The 14448-nt window shown below is 37.7% G+C and overlaps 1 protein-coding gene across 1 annotated transcript in view; it reads right to left on the bottom strand.

The window, feature by feature from the left end:
• The window catches only part of DNAJC15 (DnaJ heat shock protein family (Hsp40) member C15), a 61788-nt gene that overhangs the window by 31366 nt on the left and 15974 nt on the right, over positions 1-14448 (bottom strand). Inside the window, 3 exon segments of the mRNA XM_081045978.1 lie at positions 1572-1648; positions 9812-9885; positions 12272-12323. Of these exon segments, the coding sequence (XP_080902104.1) occupies positions 1572-1648; positions 9812-9885; positions 12272-12323 (203 nt within the window).

Genomic DNA, 14448 nt, shown 5'->3' with positions numbered 1-14448 from the left:
GAAGGGAAGAAAGAGGAGCCAACATTCATTCAGCACCTGGTACCTGGGAGGCTCTCTTACAGAAAGGTATCATCATATCATTTTCTGTTATTTCAATATGACTAGGTATCATTAATTCCAGTTCAAAAATGAAGAAACTGAAGTGCAGGAAAGTTAAAAATGACCAAATGAGGCGATGTGGTGCCTGGGCGGCAGAAACAGGACAGGGAGCTGGTTTGCTCAGCTGACGTCTAAGGAGTTACTAAGTGCCGAGTCTGTGTTAAGAATTTCACCTGTGTTCACTGTTACAACGCTACACAGTAGAAATGAATTATTACCTCCAGTTTACAAATGGTAAAACTGAGGTCATGCAGCTACTGGGTGGTAAAACTGGTATCTGTACCCAGATTCACTGGTTATCAGTCTGTGCTCTTAACCACTGAATTTTCCTTGTGAAATTGTGTACAGCTTCCAACTCAATGGGATAAAACTTTATAACCATGTACCTTAATGTACCTTCAGTCAACTCTAATTATCTGCCCTAACAATGGGAGTGCCTCGGATGATATTAAATGATATTCTCCAAAACTTTGTGTTTGGTGGTTTCATGATGTAGTTCATTTCACATTTCAAAATTATGAATGGGATGTTATGGGGGAGGGGGCAATAAAAGTTCAAGAAAATGACAATGTTATTCTGAATAATATTAGTAATCTAGGTAACTTCCTAATCTGGTTCCCCTACTTAAAACCGTTTCCCTTTTTCTCTTCTTAGATAAGGAAAGATCTCATCTCTTTTTATATTTAAACAAAGCACCAAGCTAAATTGAGCAGTTTTCTCCTCTCTCCACCCCTTTCTGTATTTTTTTCTAAATCATAAGAAATAATAAAATGTTTTGGCCTTAAAGATATGCTAGTCTATTTCATAGAGATTTTAAAAATTATGTCAATATAGGACTTCATGATTTATTCCACTTAACTGTTGATTAAATCACGAGATTTGTTGTAAATTATAACCAACTCCCACAAAAATGTGAATGGGCTCTAAGGGAACATAAGGTAAACAAAGGAATATAGCTACTGGTAAATCTATGGTAGGGAACTTTAACTCTCTTAACTTTAAATGTTAAATGGTATCACACAGCAATCATACAATATTATTAACTTTCTCCTATGCTGTCCAAAGTTAGACAATAAATGGATACTAAAGTGAAACAAGAACAATAAAATACGCTAGATGTCAGACTGTAGAACTAGAAAAGAATGGTGAAACAGATCCCATATTATAACTGAAAATGATACATATCAAATTGTAAAACTGAATGCAGAGAGGATCGAGGGTCGCAATAAGGGATGTTAGAACTGCTTTGAAACTTCAGTACTGAAATGTAACAGCTCCTTGGTAAGGAGTAAAGACACATCCCGACTTTGCCTGATTTTTTTAGGGGGAGTGAGATATTCTTAGATTTGGGGTTTTAAAATTTAAAAACTCTGCCTCTTATTCATAATTTCAAACAGAAGGATAACTTTACGATAACATTTTCAGTACAAGCCGGGCCACAGAAGAAAACAATACTTATGCAGCACACCTACCTTACACCCAAAATAAGACTAGCTTCTCGCCTACTCATTTTCTGTTCAAATCCTCCTTTATAGTAGGATGACAGGCTCTGCGCAGGAAAGAAAGACCAAGAAATAATTAGTTCCATGTATGGGGTGGCATAACCTCAATCCCATTACGTAGCTGCCGTAAGACTAATGCATTTTACTAGAAGTCAACTTGAAATTATGGGGGGGGGGCATAAAACAATGATCCTTTTACAAAATACCATTACCAAGATGAACACTTAAAAAACGTTAACTTTTTTTTTTCCACTTTTAAATACCATCATTTTTCTACACTGAAATATAACTGAAAGCATAAGAGGTCGGTAGAAGCAAAAGCCTTGAAACTTTTTCTAAGTCCTGCAGTAATTTTCTCCTTGGATACTCTTGACCAAGTCATTCATTTATTGGTGATATGACAGGCATATTTTCCACCTACTAGACTGACTGACAGAGAGAGCAGAGGAGGAACTGACAAAGTGGGGAGGATGTCAGGATAGCAGATAGGGAGGCCAAGGATGACGAGAAAACTGGACTGAAAGGTCAACGTGGCTGGGGAGCAAGGAAAGGGGTAGTATCACAGAGGTACTGGGGCCTGTGGGCTGTGGAGGGCCTTGTAAACAATGGGAACAATGTGGGACTTTATTCTCAGTGCTAGGAGAAGCCAGGGCACCGGGGTAACGTGATTTGACTGTTTTGAAAGGATTACTCTAACTGCCACGTGGGAGGGCCTAACAGTAAGCTAGGCAAGGGATGGCGCGGGTATGGACCGACGTGGTAAAGGAGGTCGTGAAAAGTAGTCAGATTCTGGATGTACTTTGAAAGCAGGACTAACATTTGCTTGGTGGACTAAATGTGGACAGGAGAAAAGGAGAGGAGTTAAAGGGATGCAGTGAATATTGTTACACACTGTGCAGCTCCCCCTTCAGAAGTGAAGGACTTACCCCTCAGATGCTGGGGTGCTGCTGGCAGTTAGTACTCAGCTGTCAAACAATTTGGGAATTGCCTTGTCTGAAGAAAAGTAAGCCCATGCCACCTTCCCAGGCAGGCTCTTAAAACTGGCTGACAAGGGGTATAACCATTATAGTTATCTAGGGCTCAGTCCTTGGACTTCTGACCTATATTCACTGCCCGGGTGATGTGATTTAGTCTTCTGGCTCCTTGCCTCAACTTAGGACATGGGCATTGAGTCATCTGAGCGTCCAAGCTCCCCATGAGGTAGGCTGAGGCCTTTGTTAAGACCGCACTGCAGCCTAAATTGTCCCTGTTCTTTGGTCCTTTAACCTTCTCCTCCCTTACAGAGCTGCTGATCCTAAGAGCACTCCCTAACAAACTAACAGTTTGCTAATCTTTGTCTCAGTCTGCCTTCCAGAGAACTTACACTGCAAATGACTTCAAGGTTTCTGGTTTACACCGCCAAACTGCTACTTACTGACTTCGAGAAGGAGTCAAACAAATTGTATGTTTGTTGTGGGTAATAGATATCAAGAGATTGGTTTTGATGATGTAAGTTTGAAATGTCTAGTAAATATCTAGGTGGAGGAGAAGTCTGACCTGGAGAAAGGGAGTCACGCGTATACCGACAGTATTTAAAAGCATGAGCCTGAATGAGATCACTGATGGGGTGTGTGCAGACAAGTCCAAAGACTGAATCCTAGAGACACCAGGCTTAGCGGCACAGAAATGGAGGAGAATTAGTAAAGGAACCTGAGAAGGCCCAGCAGTGAGGTAGGAGGAAAAGCAGATGCCGACAATGAGGAAGTGAAAAATAGTTCCAAACACTTCTGATAGGTCAAGTAAGATGTGACCTGAGAATTGGCTGATGCATTTAGCCAAGAGTCAAAGACTGACGGGAGCAGAAAGGAGAGTCTGATGAGCGAGTTTAGGAGAAAACAGGAGGAAAGGGATGCGAGACTGCAAGTAAAGGCAACTCTTCGGGAGCTCTTAACAGAGAAATAGGATCCATGAACTCAACTTGTAGAAGGAAAACAATGCACATATGATTCAATGCACACGTTTCTAAAACGTGGACTCGTATTTGTGTAAGAGAAAATAAGTAAGCGTATGCATACATAAAACAAAATCTGAAAGTACGTACACAGAAAGGTTGTTTTTGGATGCTGGGATTACGAGGTTTTTGTATTTTTTATGTTTTTCTTTACTTGCTAAATTTTCAAAAATGAACCCAGGTTACTTACACAATTTTTTTTTAAAGTTCTAAATAAAGGAAACCAAGGAAATTACCAGTGTAAAAAAATGAGGCCCAGGCAGCCAGATCTGGTCATTTATATAAGCTGTTCTCTTTGAACAGCTTATTGTAAATTTCCACTTGGTAATAATTTTCTGGCAATTAATTCATTCAATGAACATTTCAGCACCTACTAGGTGCCAGGAACTTTTCAAATGAGACAGGTCAGGTTCTGTCCTTCATCACAGAGAAACTGCTTATCTATCTATGTACCAATACTGCGAGGAATAGGATATGTTCTTCCACGTTTCAAGCAGTTTACAAGCTAATGAGAAAAACAAAAAAATCCATTCCTCCAAGTATGAGAGAAGGGGATCAAATGGTTTAAGTATACATACTAACCTGGACAAATCTTATATAAATAAATATATATATACATACATATACATATGTATACATAATACATATATGCGCACATACACACACCTATAGGGAAATATATGACGGAATAATATATATTTACCAGGGGTGCCAAAAAAATGTAGACAAGTGGACACTTTGGTCAACGTTGCTCAAGCAGTAGTTCGCCATAATCAGAAGTGTCTAAACACTGATGGTAACCACTTTGAGCACCTCTTGTAATTGCAGAAGTCAACCGTGACTTGTATTCATCTTTTGTTATCGGTATACACTGAATATTACAATTTTAATAAAGTTTTCTTTTCTTAAAATGTGTATACATTTTTTCGGCACCCTCTGTATACAGAATAGGGAATTTAACACAGGAAGAGCAGTTGGTCTTAAGGTTTCTCTCAGGAGACTCAAATTCTTCCTAGATGCATGCATACCTGATTCCCTGATATTTCAATGCGTAATTTATTTGCCTTAGGGAGCTCCAAGATTTCAAATTTTCAGCATAATAAACATAAATTGATGATGTTTCATGAAGTGCCATTCCCATTATAGTCACAAAGCTTATGAACCCTAAAAGCAAGTATTATATCTGAGCAATTTATTTACTTTTATTTTGCGCAGGTGGAAAAGGAGACTCAGAAAAGGCTACAGAAAGTCAGGTTGTAGATGAGGCCACGTCCTAAAACACTGGCCTACTTAGGAGCCAGTCAATCTGTTAAACAGTCATCACAACCCTTCTAAAAGAACTAGATCATTCTGAGGATGGAAACTTAATATTTGGGGGCTGTATACAGAAAAGCGGACAAAGAGAAAACCAAAATAATTGCTCAAATTACTGAGCCCATTTCTTCAGAGAAAATCAGGCCTTCAAAACTCATGAAATTTAGGTTTCATATTACATAATTTTAGATAGAATAAATTTTATCACAGTATTTTAATATATTATTCTGTTTAAATTAGTATCTGTGTCATGAGCAAGCACAAAATTGTAACTCGGTACTCCTTGCCCCTCCTAAAATATAAAAGGCCCTTTTAAGCTTACAAACAATATACAAATATTGCACTATATTAGGATATATAGACTTACAATGCAGAACCACTTTTGACAACACTGGTGAGCCAAGGAAATGTTTAGATCCATAAAAATGAGATTATTAGACTAAGGAACAACTATATCATCAAATAGACATAGTAGATGGTCTTATTTTTCTAATAGAATTTCCAAGAACAGAAATAATGGGATTCCACTAGTTTTATTATGCTGTCTGAAATACACTCTGAACCTTGCACATTATTTTGGATTATTCTATTCATAAAGAATATATATACATATATTTATATATATACACACACACACACACACACACACACACAAACACACACATATATATAGACAACAGAAATCAAAATTACTATCCTTCTAAAATTAGCCTTAAATGTTATAGTGCCATATATTATCAAAAAATATGTATATGAAATGAACTGAGTTAAACAAAAGTCTTCATTAGCTAATTTACTCAGTCAGTCAATAGCTTGAAACACAAAAGTCCCTCCAGACAACTAGAAGAATTATATCATTCCACAGTCTTAGAGAAGAAATACATTTACCATAAACTATAAACTTTTATTGTGTACAATAATCTATTTGATTTATAGAGCCACAGAAGGATGGTTTTAATTAGTGTTATTTCCATGAATTTCACTTAACCATAAACAATAGAAGTTCAATGTTTAAAAATTGTATTCAAGTAAAAGGAGAAATTCGCATATAAGAAAATAAAAGCCTCAAAAGAAGATGAATGACTTGGGTTTTTTCCCAGGGGGAAAAAAAATACGGGTAATTAGGCATTAGCTTAATCAATAAAACACATTAATACTTTAAAAAGCAAGCAAAAGGGTACTGGTTCAAAACAGCAGACTGGATAATAAAGGTCTTTTGCTTTCCAAAGTGGTCTTGAAATGAGAGAAGAGCTAGTTTAAACAAGAAAAGTCTGTAATACGCTTAGAAAACAAGAAATGGGAAAAGTAGCAAACCAGAAAGTTTAAAGAAATCCTGAAAGATTGAGAACAGATAAAATTGCACATACAGAAAAATCCTAGCAGCTCTGGTCAGCAGAGGAAAGAAGGAAACACTTCTCAGAAATCAAGAAGAAAACACTAAATTCAGAATCAACAAATACAAAAAATAATTATCAGGGTAACTAATTCAACCAGAACAGCAGAGATAGACCATTTCTAAGTTCATTAACACAGAGCATAAGGGGCCTGCCACCTGCCACTTCAACCCTCAGGCTAAGAAAGAGAATCATGCCTGTGATGCATCTTACTGTGGGTGGTAGGTCCCAAGAGAAATAAAGGGGAGTATCAACAGATCACATTTCAGAACCCAAAGGCCGGTGACAAGGACAGTTATGCAAAGGAGTAAAACATACATGTAGTATGCAACTGCTCCTGGATTCTGAAGGCCCCAAGCCTGCCACTGGGTTCCTTGCTTTGGAAGACACGACTAGTGACATAACCCACCTATGTGTTCACAGACTACTGTCAATCTTCTCCTTCAATTAAATTGTTGAAGCAAACCTACCAAACTGCTGAGCAAGGCCACTTATAGTAATCAACTTAGACCTCATAAACATCAACCAACAACCAAAAATCATCAGACATTTGAACAAATCCAATATCACGGGGGAAAAGAATAGAACCAAGAATAGAACACTTAACGACTGGCTTTGGAGGAATGCGATAAATCAGGAAGCAGAAGGGAACTTAAAATGTCTAATTTAGACGTATTCAAAAGAACAGCACATCCCTACAAGATTAGGTTGCTATGAAAAAGAAACAAGAAAAATTCTTGGATATTAAAAAAACTGACATAAAAAACGTAGTGGATGGACTGAATAACAGAATGGTCACTGCCAAAGGTCAACCTGGTGGTCTGGGGAATAACCTCTGGAAATACTGTGGAATGTAGAACAAAAAGATAAGGGGATGGAGACTACGAGATAAAATGTTAGGCGATATAAAGGATAGACTCAGAGGTCCAACATCTCTCTAATAAGAGTTCCAGGAACAGAGAAGAGAGACAATAGAAGAAAACAAATTAAAGAAAAGAATATAAGAGAATCTTACAAAACAAAAGATAGGCAATTTCCCATAACTCACTAAGAATTCCTGTGAAATTTCAGAATATCAATAATAAGGAGAAAATCCCCAAAGTTTCCAGAGCTAAACAAATAAAAATCACCAAAACCTAAAAACCAAACGTACACACAACAAAAGGAAATCAAAACAGACTTCACACAAACGAGTAAGAACACGGAAGACCTGGCTGTGAGTATGCAGGAAAGCATGAGTGAGGCCTCTGAGGTCCCGCCTGAGCCGCGGCATCTGCACGCCTCTAACTGTGGCTCCACCAGACCCCAAGGAGCCAGCAGCTAAACGGTAATTACCAGTGAGAGCAACAGAAACAAACTGTCTAACGAACTTAAAACACTTTCCATCCACACACAAGTGCCACATGAAAAATTACTCTAGGCGGTATTCTAGCAAAAGGGAAAAAAACAAAGAGTACATAAGAAAAAGAAAGATGCGATTTAAAAACAACTTGATGTTAACGTGTAGAAGAAGCAAGTAATGTTTTAAGAAAAAAATTGATAAAGATATCCTAAGATGTTTCACTGCAAACTGCAAGAGTAGTACTTTGTGTAAAGAAGGCCAAATTTACCAAAAGCCGTGTTTCTTAACTTGAAGCCCACAAGGAAAGGGGAAGGGGGCGGGCATCACTTCTCTCTCCTTAAGGAAGGCAGGTGCCAGGTTCGGTGCCCCCAGGACAGTCTCCTGAACTACTCTGTCATATTGTGAGCCTCCACAGAGCACTGAAAACTTGCTCATTTCCTCGCTCTCTCATCCTTCACAATGTTAAAGAATGTCGTTCTACAAAACGGGGAGGGCCTCTATTTATGGTATAAATATATCTACTGAAGATCGCATAACACAAGAAAAATTGTTTCTGCAATTCTCTCTTTTATTACATATAAATGTATGGAAAGACATAAATAACGTTCATTTAAAGAACTATGTCACTATTTCCGTTCCTATTACTCTATTTCAAGCCACCGTCATCTATTACCTGGACCATCTTAATACCCTGTCACCAGGCTCACAGCTTCTACTCTGGTTCATCCTAGTCTATACTCTATGCAGCAGGCAGAGTAATAACTGAAAATAAAAACCACATTGCCCCATGCTCTCAACTTTCCAGAGGCTTTCCATCATATTTACAGGCAAAGCTGCAGTTCTTACTGCAGTCTCGGAGGCCCTAGCCATCTGGGCCCAAACCACCAGCATTCCCTCACACACGCCGCTGGCGTCACTGGCGCTGCGAAGCGCATTTCCAGTATCCTCACTGCCTAGAAAACTCTCGCTTGAGAAGTTCACCGGACCTGCTCTCTCATCTTCTCAGAGAGGCCTTCCTGACCTACTAATATAGAACGCCCTCTGCCGTTATTCTTGAACCTCTCGCCCTCATTTAGTTTCTTAAAAGCATTCAACACCTCTACATATTACGTATCTTACTTGCTCATTTGTTAGCTGTCTCCACTAAAATGTAAGCTCCTACAGGGCAGTGGCTTTGTCTGGTTCAAAACTATATCCCACTCCCCACATCAATGCCTGGTATGTAGTAGGTGCTTAATAAATATTTAATGAATGAATGCTAAATGCCTATTGATTCTTTAGCCAAATAAAATATAAACAGGAAATCAGAAAATAAACACATGCTCCCTCTAATCAGAGACGTACGAGGTCTGCAAAAGCACCTGCGGTTCTTTTGAACCTGAGTTACTTATTTGTCAGTATGTTGTCCTTTGAAAGTGAGGTCCCTGTTTACGGCCAATGAGCCTCAGACGCCTGTAACGCTTTGGGTAAGACAAACTGCTGCAAGCAGGCCAAGCTGATCTCCCCGAGATCTGCTGCGAGTTCCCAGAAGTCCCTGCTTTTGCTGCCCTGCTTCAGTGAGTTTCCGCTGCATTGCCTTGATCGTCTTCAGTGAACCACAGCTCACTGGCTATCATTCATTCTTCACTTATGTTCAGCTCAGCAGAGTGGCTATAATGCTGGGAGAGAAAATGTGTAAGCCCTACAGGATCTCAAGGTTGGAACCCTATAACTTTATGTTCGAGACGGCCACGTGGGATGGTCTAAGCGGTCTACTTTCAAATTTCAAGATGAAACAAACTCTTGGGGAAGCTGCAGAGCCGAGACCGCGTCTGTCTCACCAGCCATACCCAGCTCCTGGCCCCGGGGACACTCACTCCGTGAATAGGTGAGTAGTAATTAAACAAGGAAACGAAGATCACCTCAAAGTTGATGTACTACTACTAAAGGGATGTAATGAGAAGAAATGATTCGATGTCAAAACCTAGGACAACGTTAGATACAAAAAGAAAGTGACCAGGAAACTTAAAAGAAACTAAATCAATAAATGAGGCACACTCCTTGATGTAACAAAAGAAGTAAAACTTCTACATATGTTGGAAAATTCAAGCCATTTTCTGAATTACCATCAAATATGGCCCACGAACAAAAATCATGATGAGCTTTCTGACAAAAGCCATCTTTAACTTACAGGAGTTGCAATCTTCTTTGCAGTTTCTGTGATTACTTGTTCTAGAGGTTTCCAGATGTGAAATGCAAAGCGACCTAAATAGTAACAGGAAGAGAAGCAAATATATTTCCTACAATGAAAGTCAATACCCACAAGGTGCTTACCACAGTATTTACTGATAGCTTTTTTATACATGTTATTTTGATAACTATTTCAAAATTTACCAGAAAGTCGTGTTTTTTCAAATTTCTAATTTATTGACTATTATCATCATCGCTAAGAAATTGATCAAGTTCTAGTTCACGATTATAAAGCTACAAAAACTCAAAGTTATATATAGTATCTACAGTTACACGTCATAGGTCCCCCACACATAAAAATCCTAGTACCCTTTCCACAACTGTAGATGAAGTCCTTTAACATAAATGAATCTAAAATGATTATTTGTATTGCTTTCCAAAGTGATAATCACTTTGAAATATATATAAAATACTGTTTATGATTTATATACCATAGGAGTGATTTTAATGGAGTTAGCTCTAAAGTAAAAAGGCAATTACGTAGAAAATACTTACCAAAAATACTCAGTATCAATGTCTCACTGAGGATGACTACTCTCCTAAAAATTTATTTTACTGCTTTCCTTTCTTAAGCATCCTAATAATAAAAATTCCCCCAAACCCTGACAACTAAGAATCAATAAAACAGGTCCTAAATAGTTTTGAGGGCAGAGGAACAAGTACTATCTGGCTAATTGACCTTTTGCGCCCTAACCAGAATGTGTGCCTACTAATAATAGTATCTCTTTTCCCAAAAGTCTTGGTTATGACAGTTATGACACTCTGGAATTCAATTTCTAACCATAACCTTATTTGCAAATCCAAGTTTCTAATGGGAAAGATCAACTTGATAGATCTTTTAGAAGGAGTTACCTGTCTAAGTACACTGTTATTCTTGTGCAAACATGTTAGAGCCAAGTAGCCAATTAGGAGATAAAAAGCTCTTGAGATCAAGAACATTAAATAAGTGAAAGTAAGTGAGGCTAAAACCCAAACTCATCCAAATCACTTATCAGATAGATGTCAACTTTCATTTGATTCTACAATAGTATAAAATATAGCTTTTAAATTACCTCAAAAATCCTTCAAAACCATACACAATCAGGCAGACTAGATGAAAAAAGCAGTTAAAGGCTTCAGGAAGTCACATCTGGAGGTTTACTTTAACCATATGCCAAAAGACCTTGTTCCAACAAGTCTAAGTGTACTTTCTCCTAAATTCTACTACAGTATTCAGTTGCATTTGGCTCTGGAAAAGATCTAACTGTTATTGAATATTTTAGTTAGTAATATGAATTTGGCAACAGTGTGGTATGTACAGAATGCAAACACCAATTCTCATTTTAGAAAGACGCTGGCAAAAGTACATCTTGCTCTAATTTCAAATAAAAATCTTATATCTGAATTTGAAATAATTATGCCTATTCTGCTATAACTAATGTAAAATTGTTTTATGGTTATGGGGCAAGTTTGTCAGAATTCCCATTTAGTCCTGACATTCTTCTCATTACATCACGTAACTGTAATTTATGTAATGAGGCACAGAGCTTGATGGCACAAAGACCAAAAGAATCTGAACCACTGATCTTGATTTTAAAGTTCTTATTGTTAACCTATTTAAACAAGACTTGTAGGAAACTAAATACAATGCCAAACAAGTCTTTTTTTGCTCATTTTTCCATTGGATCTCACTAAACTCCATATAACCACAATGGAATGTGGCTTCATCTAAAAAGAAGATCCGATTAACAAGATCAAAGACATGAAACTTAAGAGATGCAAATACTAAAACAAAAAAAATGTAAATCTTTATCAATAAGGAAATGCTCTCCCATTAACATTAATTAGAGAATAGTATGCAATTTACAACTATAAGTTGATGACTGTAAGAGAGAGCATTTTGCTTTAAATCTTTATAACTATTTTTTCTAAACAGGTAATTTTGGCAGTTTTATCACAAACATTACATCGATGTTAAAAATGAAGTACTAAATGCACTACAGGGATCACCTATGCTCATCAGAAAGAACTGACAGCTCAGGAAATGTGTAATGCTACCTGCAAGAAAAAGAAAATATGGAGAATAAAGGAACCCCCGTATCATGTATATTGCTTCATATTAAAGATTTTTATTTGCACTACATTATGGCTCAAACTAAAATATTACCAGGAAGATACACTATTACCATCAGGGCGAGTTTTCCTAGCTTTTGTATCATTACTTTTCTTTATCCCAAAGTTTATCTAGATTTTGCTACACTAACAAATATTCAGTGACTAAATGGTGGAAAGAATGGGAATCTTATAACGTCTTAAAACCAAAAACCTCAGAGTACTGAGTCTTCTTCTGAATCACCCTAGGAGCGATTTGGAAATATTTTTTCTGCAACATTTATTGATTTGTATCCTTTATTTATCTTACCTGCAAATGCAAAAGCTGCGACACCCAGTCCTACAGCTATCAAACTTCTTGCCTAAGGAGGAAAAAAATGATTATCATTTACAATGTCACATGCTAGGTTTTAAATAATTTTTAATAATGTGAATAATTACGTTAAATACTACATTTTCTTCTGCTTTGAACAGAACTGCAGTGTCTATGGGATTATATCTGCTGTGCACTAATTTTCAGTGAACTAAAATAATTCTAGAGTTTCATTTAATTTCCACATATTTGAATTCATTTTAACCAAGAGCTTTTATATCACCTACTGCTAACATGCTTTCTACAGACTATTCTTAATAGTGGGTTTAATATATTCATCTTCTCTAAAGACAAAAGGCACATGTTTCTACCTCCATTACACTTGTAATACTCAATAGCATTTGCTATGGGTAAATTTAGTAAAATGTTAGGTGCATGGTTAGCAAATAAGTCAAAAACTATTAAAAGTGATAAATTAATTAAAAGCTAGTTTATTTCTACGTTTCTAGAACAATGTAAAAAATTTAAAACAAGAGGCAAGAATTCAGAATCTAAAGTTATGCGCTCATTCTAATAAAAATCTATTTTAAATTCCTATAGACTCCATATTATTCCATGCGTTTCTTCTTAACCATTTCAGGAAAATATGTAAGTCACAACAGAAAAAGGTTTATGTGGAAGAGATCAATGATCCCCCTCCTGGATCCAACCCCCAATATCTATTCTCCCCTTTCTACTGTGGGATCAGGAATTCCCATTTTTAGCCAGACGTGTATTTACAAGCTTCCCTTAGAGTTAGATATGCTTATGTTAACTAAGTGCCGGGGTATAGGCTCTAAGCAGAGTGGTATGTCCTTTTAGGACATAAGGACTTCTGAGAAGTCCTTCAGAGGTTTGGGGACATATCCTTCTCCTTTTCCATTTCTCCTTCCTGCTGTGCCTGGAGCAGCCACCTTGGGCAAAAGGCTTAACAGGATGAAGGGAGGCTGTATCCTGGAGGACCATGCAGCTGCCACAGAGCCCCTGGGCTGCCTCCATCTACATGAGGTAAGAATAGAATTCTATCTTCCTAAGCTACCACTATTTTCAGTTTTCAGGCATTTAACAGCCAGATCGAATTTGGCAGATACAGAATTAAAGAGAGACACCACAGAAATGTTTTTGTCTGATTCCTAGTGTGAGAAGCAAACACGTAAGATCCAGCAAAAATATTTTTAAAGCTGGAATAATCTCACTAGGGAACACAATGGGTTCATTTCACATTGTTGCAGAAGTTGTAAGAGGGAGGGCTGAGACTGAAGGAACTGCTAAATCCAACAAACCCCGTCAGCCTTCAGTCTTCAAGTTCTGATGGGAATGAAGTCAAAGGAAGTCAAAGGCCCAAATCTTCCAGGGGAAGACTCTCCACTGAGGAACATCAGGTCACAAAGGACACGCACGAAGGTCTCTAACTTTATTTTAGTACCCAGTAAGAGGGTGAGTACTGCCTTAAAGCAGATGTTCTGTTGAGGTGTATTTTTGCCACTTTCTAGAGCTTCTCTGTGCCACGTTCTGAGTTTTCCAGTCTTACCTTCCATTGGTTCACTTTAAGGACCCTGAGTCTAACCAAACTACTCAACTGATTCATGTGTGAATTTACTTTCCTTCCTTACAAACTTGTTTATTTTTTCATATGACTAGAAATATTTCTTTGCCTACCCTGATCTAACCTGTTTTTAGTATTTCAGCTTGAATCTGCCACAAAGTGGGAGAAGTCATCTGCAATACATAACAATGAGCACATACCCTAAAGTACAAAGAATTCCTCAACACTAATAAGACAACAGACAACCCAATAAAAAAAGGGCATACTAGGTGAAGGAACTCAGAGGAAAAATCTAAATGGCTAATAAACATATGAAAAGGTGCTCAACTGCAAAAGTAACTAGGGACTACTAACAAAAACAAGGAAGACAAAATGGTGCAGAAACATTCCTATCAGAATCTAAACATCTCTGGCCTGTGTGGAACGTGTCCTGTCCGCGGGTGCATCCAAGCACCACCCCCAGGACCTCCACTTCCCGGGGTTACTGCGCGGATAAAACGGAAACACTGTTTATAAAGGACTTGGCACAGCGGCGTCACACATGGTAAAACTAGGCTGTGAACTGCTGTCACTACTATCAATAACAATA

This window comes from Rhinolophus hipposideros, assembly GCF_964194185.1.
Source record: "Rhinolophus hipposideros genome assembly, chromosome: 4".
NCBI classification, from domain to species: domain Eukaryota; kingdom Metazoa; phylum Chordata; class Mammalia; order Chiroptera; family Rhinolophidae; genus Rhinolophus; species Rhinolophus hipposideros.
Note: the sequence above shows the minus strand (reverse complement) of the source record. Positions and strands in the feature narration are given on the sequence as shown.